Source organism: Hyperolius riggenbachi, chromosome 3, assembly GCF_040937935.1.
Source record: "Hyperolius riggenbachi isolate aHypRig1 chromosome 3, aHypRig1.pri, whole genome shotgun sequence".
NCBI classification, from domain to species: Eukaryota; Metazoa; Chordata; class Amphibia; order Anura; family Hyperoliidae; genus Hyperolius; species Hyperolius riggenbachi.
In genome coordinates this window covers 358,835,964-358,851,701 of record NC_090648.1, presented here as the reverse complement: position 1 = coordinate 358,851,701, position 15,738 = coordinate 358,835,964, and the positions used below count along the sequence as shown (strand labels likewise).

Genomic DNA, 15,738 nt, shown 5'->3' with positions numbered 1-15,738 from the left:
AGTTACACAGGGGCAATATTATGCTAGCATCTCGAGTTTTTATTTCCCTTTTAATGCATCCCAAAATTCTGTTAGCTTTAGCTGCAGCAGCTTGGCATTGAGTACGATTATTTAACATGTTGTCGATGAGTACTCCTAAGTCCTTCTCCAAGTTTGATGTCTCCAACTGTATCCTATTTATTTTGTATGGTGCTAGACCATTGGTACGACCAAAATGCATGACTTTACATTTTTCAACATTGAATTTCATCTGCCATTTATGTGCCCTTATAGCCATCCTATCCAGATCCTGTTGCAATATGCAGTGCAGTTTCTAGGCTAAAATGCACCCAGGGCAAGGGTGTAAAAATTGTGCCCCCCCCCCCGCAGCAAGGTATGGGTGTCCGCAGTATAGGTTAGCCAGGTATAGTTGCACTCAGTATAGATTCCCCCAGAATAGGTACCCCAGTATGGGTAGCCAGCTATAGGTCCCCCCAGTATAGGTAGCCAGGCATAGGTGAGCCAGTATAGTTGCCTCCGGTATAGGTTAGCCAGGTAGGTGCCTCCAGTATAGGTAGCCAGTATAGTTGCCCCCAGTATAGGTTAGGAAGGCAGGCATCCCCGGTATAAATTAGATAGGTAGTAGGTGCCCCCAGTACAGGTTAGCTAGGTGGGTGCCTCTAATATAGGTAGCCAGAATAGTTGCCCCCAGCATAGTTTAGATAGGTAGATGCCCCCAGTATAGGTTAGTTAGGTAGGTGCCTCCAATATAGGTAGCCAGTATAGTTGTCACCTGTATAGGCTAGCTAGGTAGGTAGGTGCCCCCAATACAGGTTAGATAAGTTAATGCTCCCACTATAGGTTAGATAGGTAGCTGCCCCCCAGTATAGGTTAGATAGGTAGGTGCCCCCCTGTATAAGTTAGATTATGTAGCTGCCCCCTCAGTATAGGTTAGATTAGGTAGCTGCCCCCCAGGTTAGATAGGTAGCTGCCCCCCAGTATAGGTTAGATAGGTAGGTACCCCCCAGTATAGGTTAGATAGGTAGCTGCCCCCAGTATAGGTTAGATAGCTGCCCCCCTAGTATAGGTTAGATTAGGTAGCTGCCCCCCAGTATAGGTTAGATTAGGTAGGTGCCCCCCCCAGTATAAATTAGATTAGGTAGGTGCCCCCCAATATAGGTTAGATTAGGTAGGTGCCCCCCAGTATAGGCTAGATTAGGTAGCTGCCCCTCAGTATAGGTTAGATAGGTAGGTGCCCCCCAGGATAGGTTAGATAGGCAGGTGCCCCCCAGGATAGGTAGGTGCCCCCCAGGATAGGTAGGTGCCCCCCAGGATAGTTTAGATAGGTAGCTGCCCCAGTATAGGTTAGATTAGGTAGCTGCCCCCCAGTATAGGTTAGATTAGGTAGGTGCCCCCAGTATAGGTTAGATTAGGTAGGTGCCCCCCAGGATAAGTTAGATAGGTATGTGCCCCCCGGGATAGGTTAGATAGGTAGCTGCCACAGTATACGTTAGATTAGGTAGCTGCCCCCCAGTATAGGTTAGATTAGGTAGGTGCCCCCCAGTATAGGTTAGATTAGGTAGGTGCCCCCCAGGATAGGTTAGATAGGTATGTGCCCCTCAGGATAGGTTAGATAGGTAGGTGCCCCCCAGGATAGGTTAGATAGGTAGCTGCCCCAATATAGGTTAGGTAGGTGCCCCCCCATGATGGAGGGGGGAGCCGCAGCCGCGGGGAGGGCAGGGGCTGCCCCGAGAGGTCGGGGCGACCTCTCCCTCCCTTCCACTCCCCGGGCCGCCCTCCGTGCGATCTCCCCTCGGACTGCAGAGTAATGCAGCAGGGAAGCGCTATAGAAAACGACTCACCTCCCTGGTTCCAATCGCTGCTCTCTTGCCATCAGTCTCCTCTCTCTGCATAGACGCTGATACACACACACGCTGCTTCCTGTTTACCTGGAAGCAGCGTGTGTGTGTATCAATGTCTATGGAGAGATGAGACTGGCTGTGAGAGAGCAGCGATTGGAACCAGGGAGGTGAGTACTTTTCTATAGCGCTTCCCTGCTGCATTGCTCTGCAGTCCGAGGGGAGATCGCACGGAGGGCGGCCCGTGGAGTGGAAAGGAGGGAGAGGTCGGCTGCCCTCCCCGCGGCTGCCGCTCCCCCCTCCATCACAGCTCCCCCCTCCCAGCAGCGCTCAGGGTGCCCGCACGGGCCACACGGCCGTAGAAACGGCCCTGGCAATATGACACTATCTTCCTGAGAGTTGAGAGGTGCCACTCTTTTTTTTATCTCATAAAATTGATAAGGTATGCCTATGTAAAAAAGTAATAAAACGAGGAAAAACTTACCAATATCTCCTTTAATGCAGCATAAATAGTGCGAGTGTCATCCTTAGTCATTGATCTCTAACAGAAGGAATACAACACATTTTTATTAAATTTAATACGCGGTCAAATGATAGGTGAAATATAATGGCTACAAAAACACTACGGGAAGGAAATTTGGCTGCACTAGGCAGCTTTACGAGATTTGCCAGAAGATGTTTAAACCCTGCTGCTTTTTTGTTTGAAGCTGCTAATGGGTTAACTGTACCTGATGTGGTTAATGATCTGGTCACCTTTAAGGGTCATGCTTCACTGCAGCTGCTTTGCATTTAAGCACAGAAGTGGATCCCCTTAAGCTGGCTTCCCACTATAGCCAGATCTCCAATCACGAGCTGGAGCAGACAATGTTTTGTCCGCTCCATTGTTCTGATGTGGACTGGTTGGAGTCTGGAGCAAATTAATTTCCTCCATAGGATTCTATGAGAAACGCATCTGCGATCTGGGAAATATCATGCAGGTCATAATTTTGTTCTGCTTACCACAACTGATCTAACAGATCCATTGTAGATCCCATAATTTTCCAATGTGGCAAAATGGACAGATAAATTTCAGTTTTGCGCTATAGTGGGAACAGTGCCTTGCCTTAGTTACAGCCCTGAGTTAAAATTAATTATGAAGACAACACTACACACATTATTAACCCCCCTGGCGGTATTCCTGTGCAGAGCTTGGGCTGAGTCAAAGGAGCTAGAAGCGGTAAGCCCGGGCTAGCTGCTGGGTGGCAGCATCAAATCTTGAAGTGGACCTGAATTTTTGCACAGGGCAGAAGGAAAGCACAGAGAAATGCACCCTGTATGTATATATAAAGTTTAGCCTGCCTAATCACCCATCTGGACCCCTCAATCTGCACAGGGCTGAAGGAAAACTTAGAGACATGCAGCCTGCATGTATTCTGAAGAGTTTAGCCTGTCTGATCCTCTGGACCTGATCACAGAGAAATGCAGCCTGCATGCATGTCAAGAGTTTAGCCTGACTAATTCCTCCACATTTGTCTCTAATCAGAAGTTGTAATTTGATCTCTCCCCTGTGTCACCTTACTGCCATGGCAGAGATGGCAGATAAGCTAATTTGAAAACACAGGATGTTAACAATATAGCCATTTGGTTCCCAACTGCTTCTGAGCTTAGTGCTTCAGCACAGTGGGAGGCAAGGGGGAGACAATACAGAGACTGGCTGGAAATATGCTATCTCCACCTCCCGAATAGAGCAAGACTTGCGAGGCGGGAGTGTGTGAATGCAGAAAGCTAAAGGTGACCATCCTCTCTGCACCAGGGTAGGAACTGTGGGCGGCGAAGCCAGAGGTAGAATGTATCATATACTGCGTTGTTCTCACTGTCAGTCCATGCTGTCTCCCGTCCCTTCCCGCAGGTCATCAATATGTGCACAAGCACAATCTCTTCACTGTCAGCGCAAGTTGTCTTTCTGCCCTTTCTCCAGATCCTCAGTATGTGCACAAGCACAATCTTCCTGCTGCATCTCTCCCTTCCCCATTAGCACCCTCAATGTGTCCTCATTCTCCTGCACCTCTCACTCTGTTGCACCCCACACTCTGCCCCACCACCCTTCACTGGGCCCCCAGCACTCCTCAATCTGCTGCACCCCTCACAGTGCACCTCTCACTCTGCTGCACCCCTCACTGTGCCCCCAGCACTCCTCACTCTGCTGCACCCCTCACTGTGCACCACAGAAACCCTCTCTGCTGCACACCTCACTGTGCACCCCAGCACCTCTCACTCTGTTGCACCCCTCACTATGCACCACAGAAACCCTCACTCTGCTGCACCCCTCACTGTGCCCCAAGCACTAATCACTCTGCTGCACCCCTCACTGTGCACCACAGAAACCCTCACTCTTCTGCACACCTCACTGTGCACCCAGCACCTCTCACTCTGTTGCACCCCACACTCTGCCCCACCACCCTTCACTGTGCCCCCAGCATTCCTCAATCTGCTGCACCCCTCACTGTGCACCCCTCACTCTGCTGCACCCCTCACTGTGCCCCCAGCACTAATCACTCTGCTGCACTCCTCACTGTGCACCACAGAAACCTTCACTCTGCTGCACACCTCACTGTGCACCCCAGCACCTCTCACTCTGCTGCACCCCTCACTATGCACCACAGAAACCCTCACTCTGCTGCACCCCTCACTGTGCCCCCAGCACTAATCACTCTGCTGCACCCCTCACTGTGCACCACAGAAACCCTCTCTGCTGCACACCTCACTGTGCACCCCAGCACCTCTCACTCTGCTGCACCCCTTACTGTGCACCCCTCACTCTGCTGCACCCCTCACTGTGCCCCCAGCACTCCTCACTCTGCTGCACCCCTCACTGTGCACCACAGAAACCCTCTCTGCTGCACACCTCACTGTGCACCCCAGCACCTCTCACTCTGTTGCACCCCACACTCTGCCCCACCACCCTTCACTGTGCCCCCAGCACTCCTCAATCTGCTGCACCCCTCACTGTGCACCCCTCACTCTGCTGCACCCCTCACTGTGCCCCCAGCACTAATCACTCTGCTGCACCCCTCACTGTGCACCACAGAAACCCTCACTCTTCTGCACACCTCACTGCACCCCAGCACCTCTCACTCTGCTGCACCCCTCACTGTGCACCCCTCACTCTGCTGCACCCCTCACTGTGCCCCCAGCACTCCTCACTCTGCTCTGCTGCACCCCTCACTGTGCACCACAGAAACGCTCACTCTGCTGCACCCCTCACTGTGCACCCCAACACCGCTCACTCTGCTGCACCCCTCACTGTGCACCTAGCACTCCTCAATCTGCTGCACCCCTTACTGTGCCCCCAGCACTCCTCACTCTGCTGCACCCCTCACTGTGCACCACAGAAACCCTCTCTGCTGCACACCTCACTGTGCACCCCAGCACCTCTCACTCTGTTGCACCCCTCACTATGCACCACAGAAACTCTCACTCTGCTGCACCCCTCACTGTGCCCCAAGCACTAATCACTCTGCTGCACCCCTCACTGTGCACCACAGAAACCCTCACTCTTCTGCACACCTCACTGTGCACCCAGCACCTCTCACTCTGTTGCACCCCACACTCTGTCCCACCACCCTTCACTGTGCCCCCAGCATTCCTCAATCTGCTGCACCCCTCACTGTGCACCCCTCACTCTGCTGCACCCCTCACTGTGCCCCCAGCACTAATCACTCTGCTGCACCCCTCACTGTGCACCACAGAAACCCTCACTCTTCTGCACACCTCACTGCACCCCAGCACCTCTCACTCTGCTGCACCCCTCACTGTGCACCCCTCACTCTGCTGCACCCCTCACTGTGCCCCCAGCACTCCTCACTCTGCTCTGCTGCACCCCTCACTGTGCACCACAGAAACGCTCACTCTGCTGCACCCCTCACTGTGCACCCCAACACCGCTCACTCTGCTGCACCCCTCACTGTGCACCTAGCACTCCTCAATCTGCTGCACCCCTTACTGTGCCCCCAGCACTCCTCACTCTGCTGCACCCCTCACTGTGCACCACAGAAACCCTCTCTGCTGCACACCTCACTGTGCACCCCAGCACCTCTCACTCTGTTGCACCCCTCACTATGCACGACAGAAACTCTCACTCTGCTGCACCCCTCACTGTGCCCCAAGCACTAATCACTCTGCTGCACCCCTCACTGTGCACCACAGAAACCCTCACTCTTCTGCACACCTCACTGTGCACCCAGCACCTCTCACTCTGTTGCACCCCACACTCTGTCCCACCACCCTTCACTGTGCCCCCAGCATTCCTCAATCTGCTGCACCCCTCACTGTGCACCCCTCACTCTGCTGCACCCCTCACTGTGCCCCCAGCACTAATCACTCTGCTGCACTCCTCACTGTGCACCACAGAAACCCTCACTCTGCTGCACACCTCACTGTGCACCCCAGCACCTCTCACTCTGCTGCACCCCTCACTATGCACCACAGAAACCCTCACTCTGCTGCACCCTTCACTGTGCACCCCAACACCGCTCACTCTGCTGGACCTCTCACTGTGCACCTAGCACTCCTCAATCTGCTGCACCCCTCACTGTGCACCCCTCACTCTGCTGCACCCCTCACTGTGCCCCCAGCACTAAGCACTCTGCTGCACCCCTCACTGTGCACCACAGAAACCCTCACTCTGCTGCACACCTGACTGTGCACCCCAGCACCTCTCACTCTGCTGCACCCCTCACTTTGCACCACAGAAATCCTCACTCTGCTGCACCCCTCACTGTGCCCCCAGCACAAATCACTCTGCTGTACCCCTCACTGTGCACCACAGAAACCCTCACTCTTCTGCACACCTCACTTCCACCCTAGCACCTCTCACTCTGCTGCACCCCTCACTGTGCACCCCTCACTCTGCTGCACCCCTCACTGTGCCCCCAGCACTCCTCTCTCTGCTGCATCCCTCACTGTGCACCACAGAAACGCTCACTCTGCTGCACCCCTCACTGTGCACCCCAACACCTCTCACTCTGCTGCACCCCTCACTGTGCACCCAGCACTCCTCACTCTGCTGCACCCCTCACTGTGCACCCCAACACCTCACTCTGCTGCACCCCTCACTGTGCACCCAGCACTCCTCACTCTGCTGCACCCCTCACTGTGCACCCCAACACCTTTCACTCTGCTGCACCCCTCACTGTGCACCCAGCACTCCTCACTCTGCTGCATCCATCACTGTGCACCTCAACACCTCTCACTCTGCTGCACCCCTCACTGTGCACCCCAACACCTTTCACTCTGCTGCACCCCTCACTGTGCACCCCAACACCTCTCACTCTGCTGCACCCCCGACTGTGCACCCAGCACTCCTCACTCTGCTGCACCCCTGACTGTGTACCCAGCACTCCTCACTCTGCTGCATCCATCACTGTGCACCCCAACACCTCTCACTCTGCTGCACCCCTCACTGTGCACCCCAACACCTTTCACTCTGCTGCACCCCTCACTGTGCACCCCAACACCTCTCACTCTGCTGCACCCCCGACTGTGCACCCAGCACTCCTCACTCTGCTGCACCCATCACTCTGCACCCCAACACCTTTCACTCTGCTGCACCCCTCACTGTGCACCCCTCACTCTGCTGCACCCCTCACTGTGCCCCCAGCACTAAGCACTCTGCTGCACCCCTCACTGTGCACCACAGAAACCCTCACTCTGCTGCACACCTCACTGTGCACCCCAGCACCTTTCACTCTGCTGCACCCCTCACTTTGCACCACAGAAACCCTCACTCTTCTGCACACCTCACTGTGCACCCCAGCACCTCTCACTCTGCTGCACCCCTCACTTTGCACCACAGAAACCCTCACTCTGCTTCACCCCTCACTGTGCCCGCAGCACTAATCACTCTGTTGTACCCCTCACTGTGCACCACAGAAACCCTCACTCTTCTGCACACCTCACTGTGCACCCCAGCACCTCTCACTCTGCTGCATCCCTCAATGTGCACCCCTCACTCTGCTGTACTCCTCACTGTGCACCACAGAAACCCTCACTCTTCTGCACACCTCACTGTGCACCCCAGCACCTCTTACTCTGCTGCACCCCTCACTCTGCTGCACCCCTCACTGTGCACCCCTCACTCTGCTGCACCCCTCACTGTGCCCCCTGCACTCCTCACTCTACTGCACCCCCTCACTGTGCACCACAGAAACGCTCACTCTGCTGCACCCCTCACTGTGCACCCCAACACCTCTCACCCTGCTGCACCCCTCACTGTGCACCCAGCACTCCTCACTCTGCTGCACCCCTCACTGTGCACCCCAACACCTCACTCTGCTGCACCCCTCACTGTGCACCCCAACACCTTTCACTCTGCTGCACCTCTCACTGTGCACCCAGCACTCCTCACTCTGCTGCACCCCTGACTGTGTACCTAGCACTCCTCACTCTGCTGCACCCATCACTGTGCACAGAGCCGGGACAAGGTCCTCCAGCACCCAAGGCTGAGACACCAAAGTGCGCCCCTCCATCCCTGCCACCCCAGCCGTCACACACTGATTGCTATTAGACTAAGAGGTGCCAAAGGGCCCACAACCTCCCCAACACCTTAATATCTAGTTATCTGGCTTGCAGTCACTGCCATGTATCCCCTTTTCTTATTTCTTTCTGCTTCAAACACAATTAGGAATGACAGATGAATGAATTCTGCGCCCCCTCCTACACTGCGCCCTGAGGCTGGAGCCTCTCCAGCCTATGCCTCGGCCCGGCCCTGACTGTGCACCCCAACACCTCTCACTCTGATGCACCCCTCACTGTGCACCCCACCACCTCTCACTCTGCTGCACCCCTGACTGTGCACCCAGCACTCCTCACTCTGCTGCACCCATCACTCTACACCCCAACACCTTTCAATCTGCTGCACCCCTCACTGTGCACCCAGCACTCCTCAATCTGCTGCACCCCTCACTGTGCACCCCTCACTCTGCTGCACCCCTCACTGTGCACCGCAACACCCCTCACTCTGCTGCACCCCTCACTATCCTTAGCACAGGAACCCCTCACTCTCTCCACCCTAACCCCCTACCCCAAATCTGCAAACATAATTAGAGTCTGGAGGGGTATGGTGCACAATATGGTAACCAAAATTGTTTTTGTCAAGGGGTGCCTTGACCTAGAAAAGTTTGAGAACCACTGAGTTAGGGACTTGGGAATGAGAGAAGCAACTCCTCCCAGCTCACTCAGGGTGAGGGATCAGATTACAGCAGCATAAGCAGCAGCTCTTTGGTTACAAAGCTAATAACTCCTAGTCTCACACGCCCACTATCACTGCTGGCCATGTGTCCTCACACAGCCACTATCACTGCTGGCATGGGCGTCCACAGCAAATTTTCCAGGGGGGGGGGGCAAAAAGTGGGAAGCAAAAAGCGGTGCGGCGCCGCAAATCTGGGTCGCCAAAAACCGGAACTACGTCATGCGGTGCACCGAAAAATGGGTGTGGTCATGAACCAGAATGTGGGTGTGGTCGTGGGTGGGGACAAGTTTACATGAACTAAGCAATGGTGGGACATTAGATTAGGACAGTGGTGGCGAACCTTTTGGAGGTCGAGTGTCCAAACTGCAAAGCCACTTTACTATCACAAAGTGCCAACAGCAATTTAAACTAAATACAAACGTTTTAACTCATACATGAACATTATGGAAAATTAGGTTGAAAATAAACTGTGAAGACAAACAATTTCATCCACCGTACTCCTGAAAAAATTATTCATTTTTTTTTAGAACCTCCCAGTTTCATTTTCTATTTTAAAAAGCGGAAAAAGTAGGTTTAATGCTATTGTCTCATATGATGATGATTCAGCTTTTTCCATAGTCTCGCAGTTAGCAATCATGTGACCCCCAACAAGACAAATTCAGCAATCATGAGCCCCCCCCCCCCCCCCATCAACACAAATTCAGCAATCATGAGGCCCCCAACATGACCAACTCAGCAATCATGAGGCCCCCAACAAGACAAATTCAGCAATCATGAGGCCCCCAACAAGACAAATTCAGCAATCATGAGGCCCCCAACAAGACAAATTCAGCAATCTTGAGGCCCCCAACAAATCATTAGGCCCCCAACAAGACAAAGTCAGTAACCATGAGGCACATAAATAGACAGCTTTTCACATAAATAGGCAGAATGCCCCCTTAATATGTAGACACCTCTCACCTGGCAGCAGTTCCCCAAAATACACTCACACTGACAGCAGTGGTTCCCCAAAAATAGGTAGCCCCAGGTCTATAGGTGTCCCCAGAATAGGTGGCCAGTGGTATAGATGTCCCCAGAATAGGTGGCCAGTGGTAGAGATGTCCTCAGAACAGGTAGCCAGGGGTATATGTGCCCAGTATATGTAGGCAGGGGTATATGTCCCCAGTATATGTAGGCAGGTGTATATGTCCCAGTATATGTAGGCAGGTGTATATGTCCCCAGTATATTTAGCCAGGGGGTATATATCCCCAGTATATGTAGCCAGGGGTATATGTCCCAGTATATTTAGGCAAGGGTATATGTCCCCAGTATATGTAGGCAGGGGTATATGTCCCAGTATATGTAGGCAGGTGTCTATGTCCCCAGTATATGTAGGCAGGTGTCTATGTCCCAGTATATGTAGGCAGGTGTCTATGTCCCAGTATATGTAGCCAGGGGTATATGTTCCAGTATATGTAGCCAGGGGTATATGTCCCAGTATATGTAGCCAGGGGTATATGTCCCCAGTATATGTAGCCAGGGGTATATGTCCCCAGTATATGTAGCCAGGGGTATATGTCCCCAGTATATGTAGCCAGGGGTATATGTCCCCAGTATATGTAGCCAGGGGTATATGTCCCAGTATATGTAGCCAGGGGTATATGTCCCCAGTATTTGTAGCCAGGGGTATATGTCCCCAGTATATGTAGCCAGGGGGTATATGTCCCCAGTATATGTAGCCAGGGGGTATATGTCCCCAGTATATGTAGCCAGGGGGTATATGTCCCCAGTATATGTAGCCAGGGGGTATATGTCCAAAGTATATGTAGCCAGGGGTATATGTCCCAGTATATGTAGGCAGGTGTATATGTCCCCAGTATATGTAGCCAGGGGGTATATATCCCCATTATATGTAGCCAGGGGGTATATGTCCCAAGTATATGTAGCCAGGGGGTATATGTCCAAAGTATATGTAGCCAGGGGTATATGTCCCAGTATATGTAGGCAGGTGTATATGTCCCCAGTATATGTAGCCAGGGGGTATATATCCCCAGTATATGTAGCCAGGGGTATATGTCCCAGTATATTTAGGCAGGGGTATATGTCCCCAGTATATGTAGGCAGGGGTATATGTACCCAGTATATGTAGGCAGGTGTATATGTCCCCAGTATATGTAGGCAGGTGTATATGTGGGCAGGTGTATATGTCCCAGTATATTTAGGCAGGGGTATATGTCCCCAGTATATGTAGGCAGGGGTATATGTCCCAGTATATGTAGGCAGGTGTATATGTCCCCAGTATATGTAGGCAGGTGTATATGTCCCAGTATATGTAGGCAGGTGTATATGTCCCAGTATATGTAGGCAGGTGTATATGTCCCCAGTATATGTAGCCAGGGGGTATATATCCCCAGTATATGTAGCCAGGGGTATATGTCCCAGTATATTTAGGCAGGGGTTATGTCCCCAGTATATGTAGGCAGGGGTATATGTCCCAGTATATGTAGGCAGGGGTATATGTCCCCAGTATATGTAGGCAGGTGTATATGTCCCAGTATATGTAGGCAGGTGTATATGTCCCAGTATATGTAGGCAGGTGTATATGTCCCAGTATATGTAGGCAGGGGTATATGTCCCAGTATATGTAGGCAGGGGTATATGTCCCCAGTATATGTAGGCAGGTGTATATGTCCCCAGTATATGTAGGCAGGTGTATATGTCCCCAGTATATGTAGGCAGGTGTATATGTCCCCAGTATATGTAGCAGGTGTATATGTCCCAGTATATGTAGGCAGGTGTATATGTCCCCAGTATATGTAGGCAGGTGTATATGTCCCAGACATATGTAGGCAGGTGTATATGTCCCAGTATATGTAGGCAGGTGTATATGTCCCAAGAATAGGTAGCCAGGTGTGCCCCAGCAGGAGGAGAGCAGCGCAGAGAAGAGGTAGAGCTATGGGCATAGTGGGGAAGGGCGGACGTCTCGCCCTCTTCCCTCACCTTAGGGGGCTCTACCTCCCTCGCTCGCTCTCCCCTCCGGAGTCCGGAACGAAGTGTGCAGCGGCTGGGCAGTGGGCGGAACTTACCTCTTCTCGTCGCTGGCGCCGGATGGATTAGCCGCTACTCTGGTCTGGTCCAGACCAGAGTGCGGCACCAGAACTTCCGGCGCAGGAGCGAGATGAGGTAAGTTCTGCCCGCTGCCAAGCCGCTGCACACTTCGTTCCGGACTCCGGAGGGGAGCGCGAGCGAGGGAGGTAGAGCCTCCTAAGGTGAGGGAAAAGGGGGGGAGACGTCCGCCCTTCTCCACTATGCCCATACCTCTTCTCTGCGCTGCTCCCCTCCTGCTGGCCGCATGGACACACGGCCAGGGGGGGCAGCGGGCGGCCAGGGTCGGGCAGATGCCCCAATTTGCCATACGTGCGGACGCCCATGACTGCTGGCAAGGTGAGAGGTATTTGGAGGCTGCCATATTTATTTGCTTTTAAACAATACCAGTTGCCTGGCCACCCTGCTGACCCTGTGTCTCTAATACTTTTAGGGCCCATTTCCACTATCGCGAATTTGCATGTGTTTTTTGCATGCGATTTCGCATAGCAATACAAGTGAATGGGACTGTTTCCACTTGTCAGGATTCCTTTGCTTTTTTCTGTGCAGAAAAAATTAGCACGGCAGAACCATCAGAATTTGCATACCGCATACCGCTATGATAATCGCATACAATGCATTTAATAGGAAATTTGCATGCGGTTTGGGTATGCGAATTTTCATGCGAATTCGCATGCAAATTCATATAGAAACAATGGAAAATCACACCAGCACTGCCATGGTTAAATTCGCATACATCGTCATCCATGCGAATTCGCATGAAATTCGCATGGAAATTGGCGTAGACCCACATGCGAAATTCGCATCCGCATGCAAATTTTTCCCGCGAGGATTCCCACCGCACAAGTGGAAATGCAGCTTGAGGCATAGACCCTGAACAAGAATGCAGCAGATCAGGTACTCTGACTCAGGTTTTACTGAATTTGCCATATGCTTGTTCCTGGGTTTTGACTCAGACACTATAATCAGAGAAAAAGCATGTGTGCATCAACCAAGTGAACCTGACAAATCTGGCTTTGCAAATTTGGCCTATTGGCTAATCACGAGACATTGCTCATGCAAATAAGCATTTGCTTTCGCATGCCTAAATATGCAGGGTCAAAACCAAAAACCGCAAAACAATCGCCCTGCGGGAATTAGTTCATGCTATACAGCACTATCCAGGGGCGCCACGAGGAGGCTTCCCATTGCCCCCATACAACCGGGGGGCCGCGGGGGTCCCAGGCACTCTCACCGCCTGGAACCCACACAGCGGCACCCCGGAGGTGGAGGCCAGGGGGTGCAGGCGATCTCCCCAGCGTGGCCAGCGCCGGGAAGAGCCGCCCGCACACACCTCCCAGGATTAAAAACAGGCACTTACCTCAACGTCCATTGCGTTCTGCTATATGCGCATAACCTGGGCGCGACACATAAGGGGCGGACAGGCGCAAATAGCCTGCTCCAGGGCTCTCACCTCCTAAAACAAGCCACTCACTACCTGCCCTCAGAAGAAAGAAATGCAATGCTAACTATAATCAGAGAAAAAGCATGTGTGCATCAACCAAGTGAACCTGACAAATCTGGCTTTGCAAATTTGGCCTATTGGCTAATCACGAGACATTGCTCATGCAAATAAGCATTTGCTTTCGCATGCCTAAATATGCAGGGTCAAAACCAAAAACCGCAAAACAATCGCCCTGCGGGAATTAGTTCATGCTATACAGCACTATCCAGGGGCGCCACGAGGAGGCTTCCCATTGCCCCCATACAACCGGGGGGCCGCGGGGGTCCCAGGCACTCTCACCGCCTGGAACCCACACAGCGGCACCCCGGAGGTGGAGGCCAGGGGGTGCAGGCGATCTCCCCAGCGTGGCCAGCGCCGGGAAGAGCCGCCCGCACACACCTCCCAGGATTAAAAACAGGCACTTACCTCAACGTCCATTGCGTTCTGCTATATGCGCATAACCTGGGCGCGACACATAAGGGGCGGACAGGCGCAAATAGCCTGCTCCAGGGCTCTCACCTCCTAAAACAAGCCACTCACTACCTGCCCTCAGAAGAAGGAAATGCAATGCTAACTATAATCAGAGAAAAAGCATGTGTGCATCAACCAAGTGAACCTGACAAATCTGGCTTTGCAAATTTGGCCTATTGGCTAATCACGAGACATTGCTCATGCAAATAAGCATTTGCTTTCGCATGCCTAAATATGCAGGGTCAAAACCAAAAACCGCAAAACAATCGCCCTGCGGGAATTAGTTCATGCTATACAGCACTATCCAGGGGCGCCACGAGGAGGCTTCCCATTGCCCCCATACAACCGGGGGGCCGCGGGGGTCCCAGGCACTCTCACCGCCTGGAACCCACACAGCGGCACCCCGGAGGTGGAGGCCAGGGGGTGCAGGCGATCTCCCCAGCGTGGCCAGCGCCGGGAAGAGCCGCCCGCACACACCTCCCAGGATTAAAAACAGGCACTTACCTCAACGTCCATTGCGTTCTGCTATATGCGCATAACCTGGGCGCGACACATAAGGGGCGGACAGGCGCAAATAGCCTGCTCCAGGGCTCTCACCTCCTAAAACAAGCCACTCACTACCTGCCCTCAGAAGAAAGAAATGCAATGCTAACTATAATCAGAGAAAAAGCATGTGTGCATCAACCAAGTGAACCTGACAAATCTGGATTTGCAAATTTGGCCTATTGGCTAATCACGAGACATTGCTCATGCAAATAAGCATTTGCTTTCGCATGCCTAAATATGCAGGGTCAAAACCAAAAACCGCAAAACAATCGCCCTGCGGGAATTAGTTCATGCTATACAGCACTATCCAGGGGCGCCACGAGGAGGCTTCCCATTGCCCCCATACAACCGGGGGGCCGCGGGGGTCCCAGGCACTCTCACCGCCTGGAACCCACACAGCGGCACCCCGGAGGTGGAGGCCAGGGGGTGCAGGCGATCTCCCCAGCGTGGCCAGCGCCGGGAAGAGCCGCCCGCACACACCTCCCAGGATTAAAAACAGGCACTTACCTCAACGTCCATTGCGTTCTGCTATATGCGCATAACCTGGGCGCGACACATAAGGGGCGGACAGGCGCAAATAGCCTGCTCCAGGGCTCTCACCTCCTAAAACAAGCCACTCACTACCTGCCCTCAGAAGAAAGAAATGCAATGCTAACTATAATCAGAGAAAAAGCATGTGTGCATCAACCAAGTGAACCTGACAAATCTGGCTTTGCAAATTTGGCCTATTGGCTAATCACGAGACATTGCTCATGCAAATAAGCATTTGCTTTCGCATGCCTAAATATGCAGGGTCAAAACCAAAAACCGCAAAACAATCGCCCTGCGGGAATTAGTTCATGCTATACAGCACTATCCAGGGGCGCCACGAGGAGGCTTCCCATTGACTCAGACACTACTTATGCCAGATGATCAGCAGGGCTGCCAGGCAACTGGCATGGTTTACAAGGAAATAAATATGGCAGCTTTCATATCCTTCTCACCTCAGGTCCCCTTTAAAGGAGCACTGTGGGGTTTTTTAAAAAGAAAATAGGACACTTACCTGGGGCTTCTACCAGCCCCCTGAAGACATCAACTCCCGCGCCGT

The 15,738-nt window shown here is 52.8% G+C and overlaps 1 protein-coding gene across 3 annotated transcripts in view; it reads right to left on the bottom strand.

The window, feature by feature from the left end:
* Positions 1-15,738, bottom strand: part of LOC137561539 (uncharacterized) — a 170,126-nt gene that overhangs the window by 102,363 nt on the left and 52,025 nt on the right. For all 3 annotated transcript variants that reach the window (XM_068272851.1, XM_068272852.1, XM_068272853.1), the window contains exon 4: positions 2,323-2,379. In XM_068272851.1, the coding sequence (XP_068128952.1) occupies positions 2,323-2,379 (57 nt within the window). The remainder of the gene's footprint in view (positions 1-2,322; positions 2,380-15,738) is intronic.